This window comes from Cuculus canorus, chromosome 31 (assembly GCF_017976375.1).
Source record: "Cuculus canorus isolate bCucCan1 chromosome 31, bCucCan1.pri, whole genome shotgun sequence".
NCBI lineage: Eukaryota > Metazoa > Chordata > Aves > Cuculiformes > Cuculidae > Cuculus > Cuculus canorus.
Genome location: NC_071431.1, coordinates 562,375 through 583,696, shown reverse-complemented (window position 1 = coordinate 583,696; position 21,322 = coordinate 562,375). Strand labels below are relative to the sequence as shown.

The 21,322-nt window shown below is 64.0% G+C and overlaps 1 protein-coding gene across 1 annotated transcript; it reads left to right on the top strand.

The window, feature by feature from the left end:
• Window positions 1-38: 38 nt before the first annotated feature.
• Window positions 39-14,244, top strand: LOC128849581 (putative surface-exposed virulence protein BigA). Its single transcript, XM_054051954.1, has 5 exons — window positions 39-204; window positions 1,090-3,464; window positions 3,555-5,151; window positions 5,813-5,946; window positions 13,915-14,244. Exons 2-5 carry the CDS (start codon window positions 1,095-1,097, stop codon window positions 14,242-14,244), a joined length of 4,431 nt encoding a protein of 1,476 aa, XP_053907929.1. The 5' UTR covers window positions 39-204; window positions 1,090-1,094.
• Window positions 14,245-21,322: the final 7,078 nt, after the last annotated feature.

The following is a 21,322-nucleotide window of genomic DNA, read 5'->3' as shown; positions in this document are numbered from 1 at the left end:
CCCCCAGGACCTTCTCCCCACCACCCCAGGACCTCTTCACCACCCCCAGGACCTCCTCGCCAGCCGCAGAACCTCGTCACCACCCCTGTGACCTCGTCACCGTCCCCTCACTGGGATGTGACCTTCTCCACCGCCCCCAGAGCAGCGCCGGGAGCCCCAGAGTGACACCGGAACCCCCAGAGCCGCCCTCTGCTGTCACCTCAGGTACCTGTGTGTCCCCCACCAGGACCCTCAGATGTCCTCCCTGTCCCCTCTGTGCCGCCCTGTGTCCTCCTGTCCCTCTGCCCCTCCCTCGTGTCACTTCGTCTCTCCTGAGGTCCTCCACGTCCCCTTGTGGTGTCCCTTCATGTCCTTCAAATGTCCCTCAATGTCCCCTCGTCCTTCTTGATGTCCTCCACGTCCCCTCGTGGTGTCCCTTCATGTCCCCCAATGTCCCTTTGTCCCTCCTGGTGTCCTCAGTGTCCCCTCGTGGTGTCCCTTCATGTCCCCTCAATGTCCGTCCCGTGTCTCCTTGTCCCTCTTGAGGTCCTCAATGTCCCCTCCTGGTGTCCCTCATGTCCCTCAATGTCCCCCAATGTCCCTTTGTCCCTCTTGATGTCCTCCACGTCCCCTCGTGGTGTCCCCTCACGTCCCGTTGTCCCTCTTGAGGTTCTCAATGTCCCCTCAAGATGTCCCTCATGTCCCCCAATGTCCCCTCATCCTTCTTGAGGTCCTCCATGTCCCCTCATGGTGTCCCTTCATGTCCCCCCAATGTCCTTCCTGTGTCCCCTTGTCCTTCTTGAAGTCCTCAATGTCCCCTCATGGTGTCCCTCATGTCCCTTCGTGTCCCTTTGTCCCTCCTGGTGTCCTCCACATCCCCTCATGGTGTCCCTTCGTGTCCCCTCAATGTCCTTCCCGTGTCCCCTTGTCCTCCTTGATGTCCTCATGACCCGTTGTCCCTCTTGAGGTCCTCAATGTCCCCTCGTGGTGTCCCTCAATGCCCCTCAATGTCCCGTTGTCCCTCCTGGTGTCCTCCACCTCTCTTTGTGGTGTCCCCTCGTGTCCCCCTGTCCCCCGTGGTGACGTCCCCGTCCCCTCTGTCCCCCGCAGGTCCCATGGCCGACAGCTGCTCATCCGCCGTCCCCTCTTGTCCCCTCCCTGGGGAGGTGACGGCCACCCCCGAGGACGTCCCTCGTATCCCCGAAGCTGCGCAGCCACCGGACGGAGACGTCCCCGGCGGGGTTGGGGACACCCGTGTCCCCGTTGTCACCCCCTGGGCCGGTGGCATCACCATCACCGTCACCGCGGCTCCGGCGGATGAGGACAGCCGAGACTTTGGGGACGAGGATGTCCCAACCCTTGGGGACAGGGACGTCACCACCCCGAGGGACGTTGGGGACAGGAACGGTGTCACCCCAAAGGACACTGGGGACAGAGATGTCACCACCCCGAGGGATGCTGGGGACAGAGATGGTGTCACTCCAAAGGACATTGGGGACAGAGATGTCACCACCCCGAGGGACGTTGGGGACAGAGATGTCACCACTCCAAGGGACGTTGGGGACATTGATGGTGTCACCCCAAGGGACAAAGATGTCACCACTCCAAAGGACGTTGGGGACAGGAATGGTGTCACCCTGAAGGACAAAGATGTCACCACCCCGAAGGACGTTGGGGACAGAGATGTCACCACCCCGAGGGACGTTGGGGACAGGAACAGTGTCACCCCAAAGGACGTTGGGGACATTGATAGTGTCACCCCAAGGGACGTTGGGGCCAGGGACGGTGTCACCGCTGGGGCCACCGGCGCCGGGGGTGGTGGCGTCCCCGGGGACAGGGACGTTCCGGCCATAGGGGACATCGAGGACAGGGATGTCCCATCTCCCGGGGACACGGATGTCACCAACCGAAGGGGCTCTGGGGACGTCTCAGTCTCTGAGGACAAAGAGGCGGAGGACGGGGACGTCCCCGCTCCAGGGGACGGAGGTGCCACCACCCCGGGGGACACCGGGGACAGCGCTGCCACCAAAGCCGCGGGTGACAAAGAGGTTGGGGACACACAGGTCTTTGTCCTAAGGGACGTTGGGGACACGCAGGGCTTTGTCTTAAAGGACGTTGGGGACAAGGATTTTGGGGACAAGAACGTTGGGGACACACAGATCTTTGCCCTAAGGGACATTGGGGACAAGGACGTTGGGGACAACAACATTGGGGACACGCAGGCCTTTGTCTTAAGGGAGGTTGGGGACAAGGACGTTGGGGACAAGGACATTGGGGACACACGGGTCTTTGTCCGAAGGGACGTTGGGGACAAGGACATTGGGGACAAGGACGTTGGGGACACGCAGGTCTTTGTCTTAAGGGACATTGGGGACGAGGAGATTGGGGACACGCAGGTCTTTGCCCAAAGGGACATTGGGGACAAGAATGTTGGGGACATGCAGGTCTTTGTCCAAAGGGACGTTGGGGACAAGGATATTGGGGACAAGAATGTTGGGGACCAGGATGTTGGGGACACGCAGGTCTTTGCCCTAAGGGACGTTGGGGACGAGGAGATTGGGGACAAGGACATTGGGGACAAGGACATTGGGGACAAGGACGTTGGGGACACACAGGTCTTTGCCCTAAGGGACATTGGGGACGAGGACATTGGGGACAAGAATGTTGGGGACAAGGACATTGGGGACACACGGGTCTTTGTCTTAAGGGACGTTGGGGACAAGGACGTTGGGGACACGCAGGTCTTTGCCCTAAGGGACGTTGGGGACAAGGATATTGGGGACAAGAATGTTGGGGACCAGGGTGTTGGGGACACACGGGTCTTTGTCTTAAGGGATGTTGGGGACAAGGACATTGGGGACACGCAGGTCTTTGCCCTAAGGGACATTGGGGACAAGGACGTTGGGGACAATGACGTTGGGGACACGCAGGTCTGCGTCGGGAGGGCAGGAGGTGTCGCGGCTCCTCGGGACGTTGGGGACATCCCGGTCAGTGACACTGAGGACACGGAGGTCTCGGTCCTGAGGGACGTTGGGGACATTGGGGGCGTCCCCACCCCAAGAGACAGCACGGACAGAGAGGTTGGGGACAGAGATGTCCCAGTCCGAAGGGACGTTGGGGACATCCGGGATGACCTCAGAGGTGACAAGAACGTCACCGCCCCGAGGGACGTTGGGGACAGGGATGGCCCAGTCCTGGGGGACATCGGGGACAGGGACGTCACAGCCCTGAGGGACGTTGGGGACATCGTTGGGGAGGACATCGGGGACAGGGACGTCACAGCCCTGAGGGGCGGTGAGGATGAGGACATTTGGGTCGGGGACATCGGGGACAGGGACGTCACCGCCCCGAGGGACGTTGGGGACAGGGATGGCCCAATCCTGGGGGACATCGGGGACAGGGACGTCACAGCCCTGAGGGGCGGTGAGGATGAGGACATTTGGGTCGGGGACGTTGGGGACAGGGACGTCACAGCCCTGAGGGACATTGGGGACAGGGACGTCACAGCCCTGAGGGACATTGGGGACATCGTTGGGGAGGACATTGGGGACAGGGACATCACAGCCCTGAGGGACGTTGGGGACATCGTTGGGGAGGACATTGGGGACAGGGACGTCACAGCCCTGAGGGACGTTGGGGACATCGTTGGGGAGGACATTGGGGACAGGGACGTCACAGCCCTGAGGGACGTTGGGGACATCATTGGGGAGGACGTTGGGGACAGGGACGTCACAGCCCTGAGGGACGTTGGGGACATCATTGGGGAGGACATTGGGGACAGGGACGTCACAGCCCTGAGGGACGTTGGGGACATCGTTGGGGAGGACGTTGGGGACAGGGACGTCACAGCCCTGAGGGACGTTGGGGACATTGTCGGGGACAGAAGTGCCACTGCCCTGAGGGACGTTGGGGACGGGGACGTCGAGGCTGAAGACATCTGGGATGGGGACATTGTCAGGGAGGACGTTGGGGACAGAAGTGCCACTGCCCCGAGGGACGTTGGGGACATTGGAGACGTCGTAGGTGGGGACGTTGGGGATGGGGACGTTGAGGACATTGGGGTTGGGGACATTGAGGACATTGGGGACATTGTAGGTGGGGACGTTGGGGACAGAGGTGTCCCAGCCCTGAGGGACGTTGGGGACGGGGACCTTGGGGACACCTGCGCTGCCGGTGGCGTCACCATCACCATCACCGTGACGGCGCCTCCCGCCGAGGACGTGGCCGGTGGTGACGTCACCTCGTGGGACCTCGCGGAGAGCCGAGATGTCACCGACGTCATCGCTGGGGGCGTCAGGGCCGGGGGTGACATTAATGGTGACACCGTCGCTGGGGACGTCTTCTCTGATGACATCACCGTTGGGGACATCGTCGCTGGGGATGACCTCAATGGTGACATCACTGTTGGGGACATCGTCGCTGGGGATGACCTCAATGGTGACATCGTCTCTGGGGATGACCTCAGAGGTGACACCACTGTTGGTGACATCGTCTCTGGGGATGACCTCAGTGGTGACACCACTGTTGGGGACATCGTCGCTGGGGATGACCTCAATGGTGACACCACTGTTGGGGACATCGTCGCTGGGGATGACCTCAATGGTGACATCACTGTTGGGGACACCGTCTCTGGGGATGACCTCAGAGGTGACACCACTGTTGGGGACATCGTCGCTGGGGATGACCTCAGAGGTGACATCACCGTTGGTGACATCGTCTCTGGGGATGACCTCAGTGGTGACACCACTGTTGGGGACACCGTCTCTGGGGATGACCTCAGAGGTGACACCACTGTTGGGGACATCGTCGCTGGGGATGACCTCAATGGTGACACCACTGTTGGGGACACCGTCTCTGGGGATGACCTCAGAGGTGACACCACCGTTGGTGACGCCGTTGTTGGCGCTGCCCTCAGCGGAGCCCTCTCGGGGGCGGAGGCCATGTCTGGGCGTGACGTCACTTCCTCCCTTCCTGGGGGGCACTTCGCTGATGACGTCATCACAGGTGACCTCACAGGTGACCTCACAGGTGACTCCTCCCCTTGGACCGATGACGTCACTCCGGGATCCGACCTCGGCCGTGACATCATCGACCTCCGAGGTGAGGGGGCGGAGCGCTCCGGCCGTGACGTCACCGATGACATCACTGAGGACGTCACAGCCCACAGAGGAGGTGGGAGGGGCCGCCATGACACCCCGGGGAGGGGGGGAGAAAGGGCCACCGGGGATGGGGCCAAGGATGGTGGAGGCCACCAGAGATGAGGAAAGGGCCACCAGGGGTGGGGAAAAGGCCACCAGGGAGGGGGAAAGGGCCACCAGGGGTGGGCCAAGGATGGTGGAGGCCACCAGAGATGGGGAAAGGGCCACCAGGGATGGGGAAAAGGCCACCAGGGATGGGGCCAAGGGTGTTGGTGGCCACCAGGGATGGGGAAAGGGCCACCAGGGATGGGCCAAGGGTGTTGGTGGCCACCAGAGATGGGGAAAGGGCCACCAGGGATGGGCCAAGGGTGTCGGTGGCCACCAGGGGTGGGAAAAGGCCACCAGGGATGGGCCAAGGGTGTTGGTGGCCACCAGAGATGGGGAAAGGGCCACCAGGGATGGGTGAAGGGCCACCAGGGGTGGGGAAAGGGCCACCAGGGATGGGTGAAGGGCCACCAGGGGTGGGGAAAGGGCCACCAGGGATGGGGAAAGGGCCACCAGGGATGGGTGAAGGGCCACCAGGGGTGGGGGAAGGGCCACCAGTGCCACCAGCGGAGCGGTCCCGAAGGCGCCCGCGAGGGGCTCGGCCTGGGGGGACACTGGTGGCCCTGTGCTGACCCCCCCATTTCCCGCAGGGCCCCCCCAGACGCCCCCCCCCGGTTGCCCCCTCGTCTTCCTCACCCTCGTCTGCCTCCTCCTCGTCCTCCTCCTCCTCGCGGGGGTCTTTGCGGTGAGGGGGGGACATTATGGGACACGGGGGGGGTCCTGGGTCCCTTTGGGGGGGTCCTGGGGGGGTTCTGGGAACCTTTGGGGGGCTCCTGGGGAGCTCCTGGGTCCCTTAGGGGGTTTCTGGGGGGGCTCCTGGATCACATGGGGGTGTCATGGGTCCCCTCGGAGGGTTCCTGGGGGGTTCCTGAGTCCCTTTGGGGGTTGCTGGGGAGGTTCTGGGTCCCTTTGGGGGTTCCTGGGGGGGTTCCTGGGTCCCTTTGGGGCTTCCTGGGGGGGTTCCTGGGGGGTTCCTGAGTCCCTTTGGGGGTTCCTGGGGGTCTCCTCAGTCCCTTTGGGGGTTCCTGGGCCCATTTGGGGGTGTCCTGGACCCCCCGGGGTCCCCCCTGACCCCCCCTTTTCAGGCCGTTCACTCCGTCAAAGTCTTCCTGATGGGCTCAACCGCTCTCTCGGTGCCGATGGCCGAATCCTTCCCATGAGCCTCTGGGGGGACAATGGGTGTCCCCAACCGCCACCCCAAGAACAATAAACCCCCCCAACCCCCTCCCGGGCGCTTTGGCCTCTCGGGGCGCGGGGGGGACGCGGACGTCACGGTTGGCGAACGCCAACGAGCCCAGACCTGTCCCCAAGAGAAAGGGGCATTGTCCCCAAGGTGCCACCACGGGGGGGCGGGGACCGGAGACGGGGGGGTTGGGGACACCTGGGAGGGGTTGGGGACACCTGGGAGGGGTTGGGGACATTGGGGACATCACAGAAGCAGCATCATCTCTGTCCTCATCCTCCATCTCTGGGGTGACCTCAGGTCCTCATGGGTTCAGGGAGGGGACATTGGGGTCCTCCAGGCCCTGATGGTCCTAAAATGGTCCTGAGGGGTCCCTAAAGGGGTTCTGGGGGTCACTAGAGGGGTCCTGATGGTCCTGGATTGGTTCTGGGGGTCACTAAAGAGGTTCCGGGGCTCCATAAAGGGGTCCCTGAAGGGGCCCGGGGGGTCCATAGAGGGGTCCCGAGGGTCCCTGGAGGGTTCTGGGGGTCCCTAAAGGGGTTCTGGGGGTGCCTGGAGGGTTCTGGGGGTCTCTAAAGGGGTTCTGGGGGTCCCTGGAGGGTTCTGGGGGTCATCGAGGGCTCCTGGGGGGTCTCTGAAGTGCTTGTGAGGGTTCCAGAAGGGTCCGGGGGGGTCCGGGGGGTGGGGGACGGAGGGGAATGGGCTGGAGGACACGGATGAGGCTGAAGAGGAGGAGGAAGGACAGGGATGGGGGGGGGAGGAGGAGGAGGAGGATGGGATGGGGATGGGGATGGGGATGGGGATGGGGATGGGGATGGTCCTGGGGGGCTCCTGGATCGCATGGGGGTGTCGTGAGTCCCCTCGGGGGATTTCTGGGGGGTTTCTGAGTCCCTTTGGGGATTCCTGAGGAGGTCCTGAGCCCCTTTGGTGGTTCCTGGGGGGGTTCTGGGTCCTTTTGGGGGTTCCTGGGGGGTTCCTGAGTCTCTTTGGGGGTTCCTGAGGGGGTCCTGAGCCCCTTTGGGGGTTCCTGGGGGGTTCCTGAGCCCCTTTGGGGGTTCCTGGGGGGTTCCTGAGTCCCTTTGGGGGTTCCTGGGGGGTCCTGAGCCCCTTTGGGGGTCCCTTTGGGGGTTCCTGAGTCCTTGTGGGAGGTCCTGAGGGGGTCCTGAGCCCCTTTGGGGGTTCATGGGGGGTTCCTGAGTCCCTTTGGGGGTTCCTGGGGTGTTTCTGAGTCCCTCTGGGGGTTCCTGTGTCCCTCTGGGGGTTCCTGAGGGGGTCCTGAGCCCCTTTGGGGATTCCTGGGGTGTTCCTGGGTCCCTCTGGGGGTTCCTGGGGGGCTCCTGAGCCCATTTGGGGGTTCCTGAGGGGGTCCTGAGCCCCTTTGGGGGTTTATGGGGGGTTCCTGAGTCCCTGTGGGGGTTCCTGGGGGGTCCTGAGCCCCTTTGGGGGTCCCTTTGGGGGTTCCTGAGTCCCTTTGGGGGTTCCTGAGGGGGTCCTGAGCCCCTTTGGGGGTTCATGGGGGGTTCCTGAACCCCTTTGGGGGTTCCTGGGGGGCTCCTCAGTCCCTTTGGGGGTTCCTGGGCCCCTTTGGGGGTGTCCTGGACCCCCCGGGGTCCCCCCTGACCCCCCCTTTTCAGGCCGTTCACTCCGTCAAAGTCTTCCTGATGGGCTCAACCGCTCTCTCGGTGCCGATGGCCGAATCCTTCCCATGAGCCTCTGGGGGGACAATGGGTGTCCCCAACCGCCACCCCAAGAACAATAAACCCCCCCAACCCCCTCCCGGGCGCTTTGGCCTCTCGGGGCGCGGGGGGGGACGCGGACGTCACGGTTGGCGAACGCCAACGAGCCCAGACCTGTCCCCAAGAGAAAGGGGCATTGTCCCCAAGGTGCCACCACGGGGGGGCGGGGACCGGAGACGGGGGGGTTGGGGACACCTGGGAGGGGTTGGGGACACCTGGGAGGGGTTGGGGACATTGGGGACATCACAGAAGCAGCATCATCTCTGTCCTCATCCTCCATCTCTGGGGTGACCTCAGGTCCTCATGGGTTCAGGGAGGGGACATTGGGGTCCTCCAGGCCCTGATGGTCCTGGAATGGTCCTGAGGGGTCCCTAAAGGGGTTCTGGGGGTCCCTAAAGGGGTTCTGGGGGTCCCCAAAGGGGTTCTGGGGGTCATTATTGGGGTTCTGGGGGTCCCCAAAGGGGTTCTGGGGGTCACTAGAGGGGTCCTGATGGTCCTGGATTGGTTCTGGGGGTCACTAAAGAGGTTCCGGGGCTCCATAAAGGGGTCCCTGAAGAGGCCCGGGGGGTCCATAGAGGGGTCCTGGGGGTCCCTGGAGTGTTCTGGGGGTCCCTAAAGGGGCCCTGGGGGTCCCTGGAGGGTTCTGGGGGTCTCTAAAGGGGTTCTGGTGGTCCCTAAAGGGGTTCTGGGGGTCATCGAGGGCTCCTGGGGGGTCTCTGAAGTGCTTGTGAGGGTTCCAGAAGGGTCCGGGGGGGCCCGGGGGGGGGGGGACGGAGGGGAATGGGCTGGAGGACACGGATGAGGCTGAAGAGGAGGAGGAAGGACAGGGATTGGGGGGGGGGAGGAGGAGGAGGAGGATGGGATGGGGATGGGGATGGGGATGGGGATGGGGATGGGGATGGGGATGGGGATGGTCCTGGGGGGCTCCTGGATCGCATGGGGGTGTCGTGAGTCCCCTCGGGGGATTTCTGGGGGGTTTCTGAGTCCCTTTGGGGATTCCTGAGGAGGTCCTGAGCCCCTTTGGTGGTTCCTGGGGGGGTTCTGGGTCCTTTTGGGGGTTCCTGGGGGGTTCCTGAGTCTCTTTGGGGGTTCCTGAGGGGGTCCTGAGCCCCTTTGGGGGTTCCTGGGGGGTTCCTGAGCCCCTTTGGGGGTTCCTGGGGGGTTCCTGAGTCCCTTTGGGGGTTCCTGGGGGGTCCTGAGCCCCTTTGGGGGTCCCTTTGGGGGTTCCTGAGTCCTTTTGGGGGTTCCTGAGGGGGTCCTGAGCCCCTTTGGGGGTTCATGGGGGGTTCCTGAGTCCCTTTGGGGGTTCCTGGGGTGTTTCTGAGTCCCTCTGGGGGTTCCTGTGTCCCTTTGGGGGTTCCTGAGGGGGTCCTGAGCCCCTTTGGGGATTCCTGGGGTGTTCCTGGGTCCCTCTGGGGGTTCCTGGGGGGCTCCTGAGCCCATTTGGGGGTTCCTGAGGGGGTCCTGAGCCCCTTTGGGGGTTTATGGGGGGTTCCTGAGTCCCTTTGGGGGTTCCTGGGGGGTCCTGAGCCCCTTTGGGGGTCCCTTTGGGGGTTCCTGAGTCCCTTTGGGGGTTCCTGAGGGGGTCCTGAGCCCCTTTGGGGGTTCATGGGGGGTTCCTGAACCCCTTTGGGGGTTCCTGGGGGGCTCCTCAGTCCCTTTGGGGGTTCCTGGGCCCCTTTGGGGGTGTCCTGGACCCCCCGGGGTCCCCCCTGACCCCCCCTTTTCAGGCCGTTCACTCCGTCAAAGTCTTCCTGATGGGCTCAACCGCTCTCTCGGTGCCGATGGCCGAATCCTTCCCATGAGCCTCTGGGGGGACAATGGGTGTCCCCAACCGCCACCCCAAGAACAATAAACCCCCCCAACCCCCTCCCGGGCGCTTTGGCCTCTCGGGGCGCGGGGGGGACGCGGACGTCACGGTTGGCGAACGCCAACGAGCCCAGACCTGTCCCCAAGAGAAAGGGGCATTGTCCCCAAGGTGCCACCACGGGGGGGCGGGGACCGGAGACGGAGGGGTTGGGGACACCTGGGAGGGGTTGGGGACACCTGGGAGGGGTTGGGGACATTGGGGACATCACAGAAGCAGCATCATCTCTGTCCTCATCCTCCATCTCTGGGGTGACCTCAGGTCCTCATGGGTTCAGGGAGGGGACATTGGGGTCCTCCAGGCCCTGATGGTCCTAAAATGGTCCTGAGGGGTCCCTAAAGGGGTTCTGGGGGTCCCTAAAGGGGTTCTGGGGGTCCCCAAAGGGGTTCTGGGGGTCATTATTGGGGTTCTGGGGGTCCCCAAAGGGGTTCTGGGGGTCACTAGAGGGGTCCTGATGGTCCTGGATTGGTTCTGGGGGTCACTAAAGAGGTTCCGGGGCTCCATAAAGGGGTCCCTGAAGAGGCCCGGGGGGTCCATAGAGGGGTCCTGGGGGTCCCTGGAGTGTTCTGGGGGTCCCTAAAGGGGCCCTGGGGGTCCCTGGAGGGTTCTGGGGGTCTCTAAAGGGGTTCTGGTGGTCCCTAAAGGGGTTCTGGGGGTCATCGAGGGCTCCTGGGGGGTCTCTGAAGTGCTTGTGAGGGTTCCAGAAGGGTCCGGGGGGGTCCGGGGGGTGGGGGACGGAGGGGAATGGGCTGGAGGACACGGATGAGGCTGAAGAGGAGGAGGAAGGACAGGGATTGGGGGGGGGGAGGAGGAGGAGGAGGATGGGATGGGGATGGGGATGGGGATGGGGATGGGGATGGGGATGGGGATGGGGATGGTCCTGGGGGGCTCCTGGATCGCATGGGGGTGTCGTGAGTCCCCTCGGGGGATTTCTGGGGGGTTTCTGAGTCCCTTTGGGGATTCCTGAGGAGGTCCTGAGCCCCTTTGGTGGTTCCTGGGGGGGTTCTGGGTCCTTTTGGGGGTTCCTGGGGAGTTCCTGAGTCTATTTGGGGGTTCCTGGTGGGGTCCTGAGCCCCTTTGGGGGTTCCTGGGGGGTTCCTGAGTCCCTTTGGGGGTTCCTGGGTGCCTTTGGGGGTTCCTGGGGGTTTCTGGGTCCCTTTGGGTGTTCCTGGGGTGTTTCTGAGTCCCTCTGGTGGTTCCTGTGTCCCTCTGGGGGTTCCTGAGGGGGTCCTGAGCCCCTTTGGGGATTCCTGGGGTGTTCCTGGGTCCCTCTGGGGGTTCCTGGGGGGCTCCTGAGCCCATTTGGGGGTTCCTGAGGGGGTCCTGAGCCCCTTTGGGTGTTTATGGGGGGTTCCTGAGTCCCTTTGGGGGCTCCTGGGGGGCTCCTCAGTCCCTTTGGGGGTTCCTGTGCCCCTTTGGGGGTGTCCTGGACCCCCCGGGGTCCCCCCTGACCCCCCCTTTTCAGGCCGTTCACTCCGTCAAAGTCTTCCTGATGGGCTCAACCGCTCTCTCGGTGCCGATGGCCGAATCCTTCCCATGAGCCTCTGAGGGGACAATGGGTGTCCCCAACCGCCACCCCAAGAACAATAAACCCCCCCAACCCCCTCCCGGGCGCTTTGGCCTCTCGGGGCGCGGGGGGGACGCGGACGTCACGGTTGGCGAACGCCAACGAGCCCAGACCTGTCCCCAAGAGAAAGGGGCATTGTCCCCAAGGTGCCACCACGGGGGGGCGGGGACCGGAGACGGGGGGGTTGGGGACACCTGGGAGGGGTTGGGGACACCTGGAAGGGGTTGGGGACACCTGGGAGGGGTTGGGGACACCTGGGAGGGGGTGGGGACATTGGGGACATCACAGAAGCAGCATCATCTCTGTCCTCATCCTCCATCTCTGGGGTGACCTCAGGTCCTCATGGGTTCAGGGAGGGGACATTGGGGTCCTCCAGGCCCTGATGGTCCTAAAATGGTCCTGAGGGGTCCCTAAAGGGGTTCTGGGGGTCACTAATGGGGTTCTGGGGGTCCCTAAAGGGGTTCTGGGGGTCACTAGAGGGGTCCTGATGGTCCTGGATTGGTTCTGGGGGTCACTAAAGAGTTTCCGGGGCTCCATAAAGGGGTCCCTGAAGGGGCCCGGGGGGTCCATAGAGGGGTCCCGAGGGTCCCTGGAGTGTTCTGGGGGTCCCTAAAGGGGCCCTGGGGGTCCCTGGAGGGTTCTGGGGGTCCCTAAAGGGGTTCTGGGGGTCCCTGGAGGGTTCTGGGGGTCATCGAGGGCTCCTGGGGGGTCTCTGAAGTGCTTGTGAGGGTTCCAGAAGGGTCCGGGGGGGGCCGGGGGGGGGGGGACGGAGGGGAATGGGCTGGAGGACACGGATGAGGCTGAAGAGGAGGAGGAAGGACAGGGATGGGGGGGGGAGGAGGAGGAGGAGGATGGGATGGGGATGGGGATGGGGATGGGGATGGGGATGGGGATGGGGATGGGGATGGGGATGGGGATGGGGATGGGGGGCTCCTGAGTCCCTTTGGGGGTTGGGGGCACCTGGGAGGGGTTGGGGACATCTGAGAGGGTTTGGGGACACCGGAGAGTTCAGGAAGGTTTGGGGACCTTGGGGACATCACAGAGAGTTTGGGGACACGGGGGCTTTGGGGACTTGGAGGACATTGGGGGACACGAGGAGGGTTTTGGGGACCCGCTGGTGCTCCCGGTCCGGGGGGGGTGGGGACAGCGTTGTCCCCTCCCTGAGGCACAGCCTCCGCCGGGTCCCCTCCCAGGGGACGTCCCTGTGCCTATAAGAGGGGACACCGCGGGGAGAGGGGGTGACAGCGCCATGGGGGGGACCACCACACTGGCGGTGGCCCTGGGGACAACGCTGCTGCTGCTGGGGGGTGAGGGGACAGCGGGGGACAATGGGGGACAGTGGGGGACACTGGGGGTGAGGGGACAGCGGGGGACAATGGGGGACAGTGGGGGACACTGGGGGTGAGGGGACAATGGGGGACAATGGGGGACAGTGGGGGACAATGGGGGACAGTGGGGGACACTGGGGGTGAGGGGACAATGGGGGACAATGGGGGACAGTGGGGGACACTGGGGGTGAGGGGACAGCGGGGGACAATGGGGGACAGTGGGGGACAATGGGGGACAGTGGGGGACACTGGGGGACACTGGGGGTGAGGGGACAATGGGGGACAATGGGGGACAATGGGGGACACTGGGGGTGAGGGGACAGCGGGGGACAATGGGGGACAGTGGGGGACACTGGGGGTGAGGGGACAGCGGGGGACAATGGGGGACAGTGGGGGACACTGGGGGTGAGGGGACAGCGGGGGACAATGGGGGACAATGGGGGACACTGGGGGTGAGGGGACAGCGGGGGACAATGGGGGACACTGGGGGACACTGGGGGTGAGGGGACAGCGGGGGACAATGGGGGACAATGGGGGACAGTGGGGGACACTGGGGGACAGTTGGGGTGAGGGGACAGCGGGGGACAATGGGGGACAATGGGGGACAGTGGGGGACACTGGGGGTGAGGGGACAGCGGGGGACACTGGGGGACAATGGGGCACAATGGGGGACACTGGGGGTGAGGGGACAGCGGGGGACAATGGGGGACAATGGGGCACAATGGGGGACACTGGGGGTGAGGGGACAGCGGGGGACAATGGGGGACAATGGGGGACACTGGGGGACAATGGGGGACAATGGGGGACAATGGGGGAAAAGGGGACAATGGGGGACATTGGGGGACAATGGGGGACAGTGGGGGACATTGGGGGACAATGGGGGACAGTGGGGGACACTGAGGGCTCGGAGGACATTTGGGGCACTGAAGGGAATGGAGGAAGGTGGGGAGCAAAGGGGACACGGGGGGCTCTGTCCCCGTCCCCACGGCCGCCCGTGTCCCCTCCCCACAGGCGCCGTCCCCGAGCGGCCGTGGGGACGCTTCCTCCATCCCCGGGACCCCCTGGGGACACCAGGGTCACCTCCTGGCCTGGAGGTGTCACCCCAACAACCCAAGGGGCCTCCCCAAGGACCACCCCGACGTCCCCAAGGACCACCTCTATGTCCCCAAGGACCACCCCGATATCCCCAAAGTCCATTCCAACGTCTCCAAGGTCTCCAAAGTCCACCCCAAGGTCCCCAAGGTCTTCTCCAACGTCCCCAAGGTCCCCAAGGTCCATTCCAACGTCCTCAAGGTCCACTCGAGCGTCCCCAAGGACCAGGGTCTTGGCCCCAAGGTGTAGGGACGTGGCTCCAGGCGTTGGGGACGTGGCTCCAAGGACATCCCCAAGGACCGGGGACATGTTCCCAAGGATCAGGGACACCTCAAGGGGTTGGGACATGTCCCCAAGGACCAGAGTCTTGGCCCCAAGCTGTAGGGACGTGGCTCCAGGCGTTGGGGACGTGGCTCCAAGGACCTGAGGGACATCTCCAAGGACCGGGGACACGTCCTGGTGGAGGTGGGACACGTCCTGAAGGACCCGAACCACGTCCTGGTGGAGATGGGACACATCCTGAAGAACCAGAACCACGTCCTGGTGGAGGTGGGACACGTCCTGAAGAACCAGAACCACGTCCTGGTGGAAATGGGACACGTCCTGAAGAACCAGAACCACGTCCTGGTGGAGGTGGGACACGTCCCCAAAGACCACCCCAAGGTCTCCTGGGACAGGGGATGCGTCCCCAAGGACGTCCTCTGCCCCAGGAGTGGCCGAGGAGCTCCACCGAGATGTGGAGCGAAGAAGCGTCCCACGACTCCAGCTTTGAGGGCAGCGAGAGCCACGGTACGGTGACCGCTGGGGACGATGGGGGTGACGAGGGACGTTGGGGTCCCGGGGGACCTGGTGTCCAACCCTTCCCTCACTTTGTCCCTTCTCCAGGTTGAGGACGCTCAGAGGAACCGGAGCTCCAGTGCTGAGGGACGTCCTGTCCTGATGTCCCCATCCTGTCCTGATGTCCCCGTCCTGTCCCGATGTCCCCATCCTCTCCTGATGTCCCCATCCTGTCCCGATGTCCCCATCCTCTCCTGATGTCCCCATCCTCTCCCGATGTCCCCATCCTTTCTCCATGTCCCCATCCCGTGTCCCCATTAAAGGCAGAAGCAGCATCATCTCTGTCCTCATCCTCCATCTCTGGGGTGACCTCAGGTCCTCATGGGTTCAGGGAGGGGACATTGGGGTCCTCCAGGCCCTGATGGTCCTGGAATGGTCCTGAGGGGTCCCTAAAGGGGTTCTGGGGGTCACTAATGGGGTTCTGGGGGTCCCCAAAGGGGTTCTGGGGGTCACTAATGGGGTTCTGGGGGTCCCTAAAGGGGTTCTGGGGGTCACTAGAGGGGTCCTGATGGTCCTGGATTGGTTCTGGGGGTCACTAAAGAGGTTCCGGGGCTCCATAAAAGGGGTCCCTGAAGGGGCCCGGGGGGTCCTTAGAGGGGTCCCGAGGGTCCCTGGAGGGTTCTGGGGTTCCCTAAAGGGGTTCTGGGGGTCCCTGGAGGGTTCTGGGGGTCATCGAGGGCTCCTGGGGGGTCTCTGAAGTGCTTGTGAGGGTTCCAGAAGGGTCCGGGGGGGTCCGGGGGGTGGGGGACGGAGGGGAATGGGCTGGAGGACACGGATGAGGCTGAAGAGGAGGAGGAAGGACAGGGATGGGGGGGGGGAGGAGGAGGAGGAGGATGGGATGGGGATGGGGATGGGGATGGGGATGGGGATGGGGATGGGGATGGGGATGGTCCTGGGGGGCTCCTGGATCGCATGGGGGTGTCGTGAGTCCCCTCGGGGGATTTCTGGGGGGTTTCTGAGTCCCTTTGGGGATTCCTGAGGAGGTCCTGAGCCCCTTTGGGGGTTCCTGGGGGGGTCCTGAGCCCCTTTGGGGGTTTATGGGGGGTTCCTGAGTCCTTTTGGGGGTTCCTGGGGGGTCCTGAGCCCCTTTGGGGGTCCCTTTGGGGGTTCCTGAGTCCGTTTGGGGGTTCCTGAGGGGGTCCTGAGCCCCTTTGGGGGTTCCTGGGTGCCTTTGGGGGTTCCTGGGGGTTTCTGGGTCCCTCTGGGGGTTCCTGAGTCCCTTTGGGGGTTCCTGGGGTGTTTCTGAGGCCCTTTGGGGGTTCCTGTGTCCCTCTGGGGGTTCCTGGGGGGCTCCTGAGCCCATTTGGGGGTTCCTGAGGGGTTCCTGAGTCCCTTTGGGGGTTCCTGGGGGGTTCCTGAGTCCCTTTGGGGGCTCCTGATGGGGTCCTGAGCCCCTTTGGGGGTTCCTGGGGGGCTCCTCAGTCCCTTTGGGGGTTCCTGAATCCCTTTGGGGGTTCCTGGGTCCCTTTGGGGGTGTCCTGGACCCCCCGGGGTCCCCCCTGACCCCCCCTTTTCAGGCCGTTCACTCCGTCAAAGTCTTCCTGATGGGCTCAACCGCTCTCTCGGTGCCGATGGCCGAATCCTTCCCATGAGCCTCTGGGGGGACAATGGGTGTCCCCAACCGCCACCCCAAGAACAATAAACCCCCCCAACCCCCTCCCGGGCGCTTTGGCCTCTCGGGGCGCGGGGGGGGACGCGGACGTCACGGTTGGCGAACGCCAACGAGCCCAGACCTGTCCCCAAGAGAAAGGGGCATTGTCCCCAAGGTGCCACCACGGGGGGGCGGGGACCGGAGACGGGGGGGTTGGGGACACCTGGGAGGGGTTGGGGACACCTGGGAGGGGGTGGGGACATTGGGGACATCACAGAAGCAGCATCATCTCTGTCCTCATCCTCCATCTCTGGGGTGACCTCAGGTCCTCATGGGTTCAGGGAGGGGACATTGGGGTCCTCCAGGCCCTGATGGTCCTAAAATGGTCCTGAGGGGTCCCTAAAGGGGTTCTGGGGGTCACTAAACGGGTTCTGGGGTTCCCCAAAGGGGTTCTGGGGGTCACTAGAGGGGTCCTGATGGTCCTGGATTGGTTCTGGGGGTCACTAAAGAGGTTCCGGGGCTCCATAAAGGGGTCCCTGAAGGGGCCCGGGGAGTCCATAGAGGGGTCCTGGGGGTCCCTGGAGTGTTCTGGGGGTCTCTAAAGGGGTTCTGGGGGTCCCTGGAGGGTTCTGGGGGTCATCGAGGGCTCCTGGGGGGTCTCTGAAGTGCTTGTGAGGGTTCCAGAAGGGTCCGGGGGGGTCCGGGGGGTGGGGGACGGAGGGGAATGGGCTGGAGGACACGGATGAGGCTGAAGAGGAGGAGGAAGGACAGGGATGGGGGGGGGAGGAGGAGGAGGAGGATGGGATGGGGATGGGGATGGGGATGGGGATGGTCCTGGGGGGCTCCTGAGCCCCTTTGGGGGTTCCTGAGGGGTTCCTGAGCCCCTTTGGGGGTTCCTGGGGGGATCCTGAGTCCCTTTGGGGGCTCCTGAGGGGGTCCTGAGCCCCTTTGGGGGTTCCTAGGGGGGTTCTGGGTCCCTCTGGAGGTTCCTGGGGGTTTCTGGGTTCCTCTGGGGGTTCGTGGGGGATCCTGAGCCCCTTTGGGGGTTCCTGGGGGGTTTCCGGGGGGGTCCTGGGTCCCTCTGGGGGTTCCTGGGGGGCTCCTGAGTTATTTTGGTGGTTCCTGGGTGGGTCCTAAGCCCCTTTGGGGGTTCCTGAGTCTCTTTGGGGGTTCCTGAGGGGGTCCTGAGCCCCTTTGAGGGTTCATGGGGGGTTCCTGAGTCCTTTTGGGGGTTCCTGAGGGGGGCCTGAGCCCCTTTGGGGGTCCCTTGGGGGGTTCCTGAGTCCCTTTGGGAGTTCCTGAGGGGGTCCTGAGCCCCTTTGGGGGTTCCTGGGGGGTTCCTGAGTCCCTTTGGGGGTTCCTGGGTGCCTTTGGGGGTTCCTGGGGGGTTCCTGAGTCCCTCTGGGGGTTCCTGAGGGGGTCCTGAGCCCCTTTGGGGGTTCCTGGGGGTTCCTGGGTCCCTCTGGGGGTTCCTGGGGGGCTCCTGAGCCCATTTGGGGGTTCCTGAGGGGGTCCTGAGTCCCTTTGGGGGTTCCTGGGGGGTTCCTGAGTCCCTTTGGGGATTCCTGGGGGGTTCCTGAGGGGGTCCTGAGCCCCTTTGGTGGTTCCTGGGGGGCTCCTCAGTCCCTTTGGGGGTTCCTGGGTCCCTTTGGGGGTTCCTGGGCCCCTTTGGGGGTGTCCTGGACCCCCCGGGGTCCCCCCTGACCCCCCCTTTTCAGGCCGTTCACTCCGTCAAAGTCTTCCTGATGGGCTCAACCGCTCTCTCGGTGCCGATGGCCGAATCCTTCCCATGAGCCTCTGGGGGGACAATGGGTGTCCCCAACCGCCACCCCAAGAACAATAAACCCCCCCAACCCCCTCCCGGGCGCTTTGGCCTCTCGGGGCGCGGGGGGGACGCGGACGTCACGGTTGGCGAACGCCAACGAGCCCAGACCTGTCCCCAAGAGAAAGGGGCATTGTCCCCAAGGTGCCACCACGGGGGGGCGGGGACCGGAGACGGGGGGGTTGGGGACACCTGGGAGGGGTTGGGGACACCTGGGAGGGGGTGGGGACATTGGGGAGTGGAGGAAGAGTTGGGGACACCAGGGAGGGGTTGGGGACATCGGAGAGTTGAGGAAGGGTTGGGGACATCTGAGAGGGTTTGGGGACATTGGGGACACCTGGAAGGGGTTGGGGACATCTGAGAAGGTTTGGGGACATTGGGGAGTTGAGGAAGGGTTGGGGACATCTGAGAGGGTTTGGGGACACCGGGAAGTGGAGGAAGGGTTGGGGACATCTGGAAGGGTTTGGGGACATCTGAGAGGGTTTGGGGACACCGGAGAGTTCAGGAAGGTTTGGGGACCTTGGGGACATCACAGAGAGTTTGGGGACACGGGGGCTTTGGGGACTTGGAGGACATTGGGGGACACGAGGAGGGTTTTGGGGACCCGCTGGTGCCCCCGGTCCGGGGGGGGTGGGGACAGCGTTGTCCCCTCCCTGAGGCACAGCCTCCGCCGGGTCCCCTCCCAGGGGACGTCCCTGTGCCTATAAGAGGGGACACCGCGGGGAGAGGGGGTGACAGCGCCATGGGGGGGACCACCACACTGGCGGTGGCCCTGGGGACAACGCTGCTGCTGCTGGGGGGTGAGGGGACAGCGGGGGACAATGGGGGACAGTGGGGGACACTGGGGGTGAGGGGACAGCGGGGGACAATGGGGGACAGTGGGGGTGAGGGGACAGCGGGGGACAATGGGGGACAGTGGGGGACACTGGGGGTGAGGGGACAGCGGGGGACAATGGGAGACAATGGGGGACAATGGGGGTGAGGGGACAGCGGGGGACAATGGGGGACAGTGGGGGACACTGGGGTGAGGGGACAGCGGGGGACAATGGGGGACAATGGGGGACAATGGGGGTGAGGGGACAGCGGGGGACAATGGGGGACAGTGGGGGTGAGGGGACAGCGGGGGACAATGGGGGACAGTGGGGGACACTGGGGGTGAGAGGACAGCGGGGGACAATGGGGGACAATGGGGGACACTGGGGGACACTGGGGGACACTGGGGGTGAGGGGACAGCGGGGGACAATGGGGGAGAATGGGGGACAATGGGGGTGAGGGGACAGTGGGGGACAATGGGGGACAGTGGGGGACAATGGGGGTGAGGGGACAGCGGGGGACAATGGGGGAGAATGGGGGACAATGGGGGTGAGGGGACAGTGGGGGACAATGGGGGACAATGTGGGACAGAGGGTAAAGGGGACAATGGGGGACAATGGGGGACAATGGGGGACAAAGGGGAACAATGGGGGACAATGTGGGACAATGGGGGAAAAGGGGACAATGGGGGACAGCGGGGGATAATGGGGGACAATGGGGGACAATGGGGGACAATGGGGAAAAAGGGGACAATGGGGGACAATGGGGGACAATGGGGGACAATGGGGGACACTGAGGGCTCGGAGGACATTTGGGGCACTGAAGGGAATGGAGGAAGGTGGGGAGCAAAGGGGACACGGGGGGCTCTGTCCCCGTCCCCACGGCCGCCCGTGTCCCCTCCCCACAGGCGCCGTCCCCGAGCGGCCGTGGGGACGCTTCCTCCATCCCCGGGACCCCCTGGGGACACCAGGGTCACCTCCTGGCCTGGAGGTGTCACCCCAACAACCCAACGGACCTCCCCAAGGACCACCCCAACGTCCCCAAGGACCACCTCTATGTCCCCAAAGTCCATTCCAATGTCCCCAAGGTCCACTGCAACGTCCCCGAAGTCCATTCCAACGTCCCCGAAGTCCATTCCAACGTCCCCAAGGTCTCCAAAGTCCACCCCAAGGTCCATTCCAACGTCCCCAAAGTCCACTCGAGCGTCCCCAAGGACCAGGGTCTTGGCCCCAAGGTGTGGGGACGTGGCTCCAGGCGTTGGGGACGTGGCTCCAAGGACCTGAGGGACATCTCCAAGGACCGGGGACACGTCCTGGTGGAGGTGGGACACGTCCTGAAGAACCCGAACCACGTCCTGAAGAACCAGAACCACGTCCTGAGGAACCAGAACCACGTCCTGGTGGAAATGGGACACGTCCTGAAGAACCAGAACCACGTCCTGAAGAACCAGAACCACGTCCTGATGGAAATGGGACACGTCCTGAAGAACCAGAACCACGTCCTGAAGAACCAGAACCACGTCCTGGTGGAAATGGGACACATCCTGAAGAACCAGAACCACGTCCTGAAGAACCAGAACCACGTCCTGGTGGAAATGGGACACATCCTGAAGAACCAGAACCACGTCCTGAAGAACCAGAACCACGTCCTGAAGAACCAGAACCACGTCCTGGTGGAAATGGGACACGTCCTGAAGAACCAGAACCACGTCCTGAAGAACCAGAACCACGTCCTGGTGGAGATGGGACACGTCCTGAAGAACCAGAACCACGTCCTGAAGAACCAGAACCACGTCCTGGTGGAAATGGGACACGTCCTGAAGAACCAGAACCACGTCCTGGTGGAGATGGGACACATCCTGAAGAACCAGAACCACGTCCTGAAGAACCAGAACCACGTCCTGGTGGAGATGGGACACGTCCTGAAGAACCAGAACCACGTCCTGAGGAACCAGAACCACGTCCTGAAGAACCAGAACCACGTCCTGGTGGAAATGGGACACATCCTGAAGAACCAGAACCGCGTCCTGAGGAACCAGAACCACGTCCTGGTGGAGATGGGACACATCCTGAAGAACCAGAACCACGTCCTGAGGAACCAGAACCACGTCCTGGTGGAGATGGGACACGTCCTGAAGAACCAGAACCACGTCCTGAAGAACCAGAACCACGTCCTGGTGGAAATGGGACACATCCTGAAGAACCAGAACCACGTCCTGAAGAACCAGAACCACGTCCTGGTGGAAATGGGACACGTCCTGAAG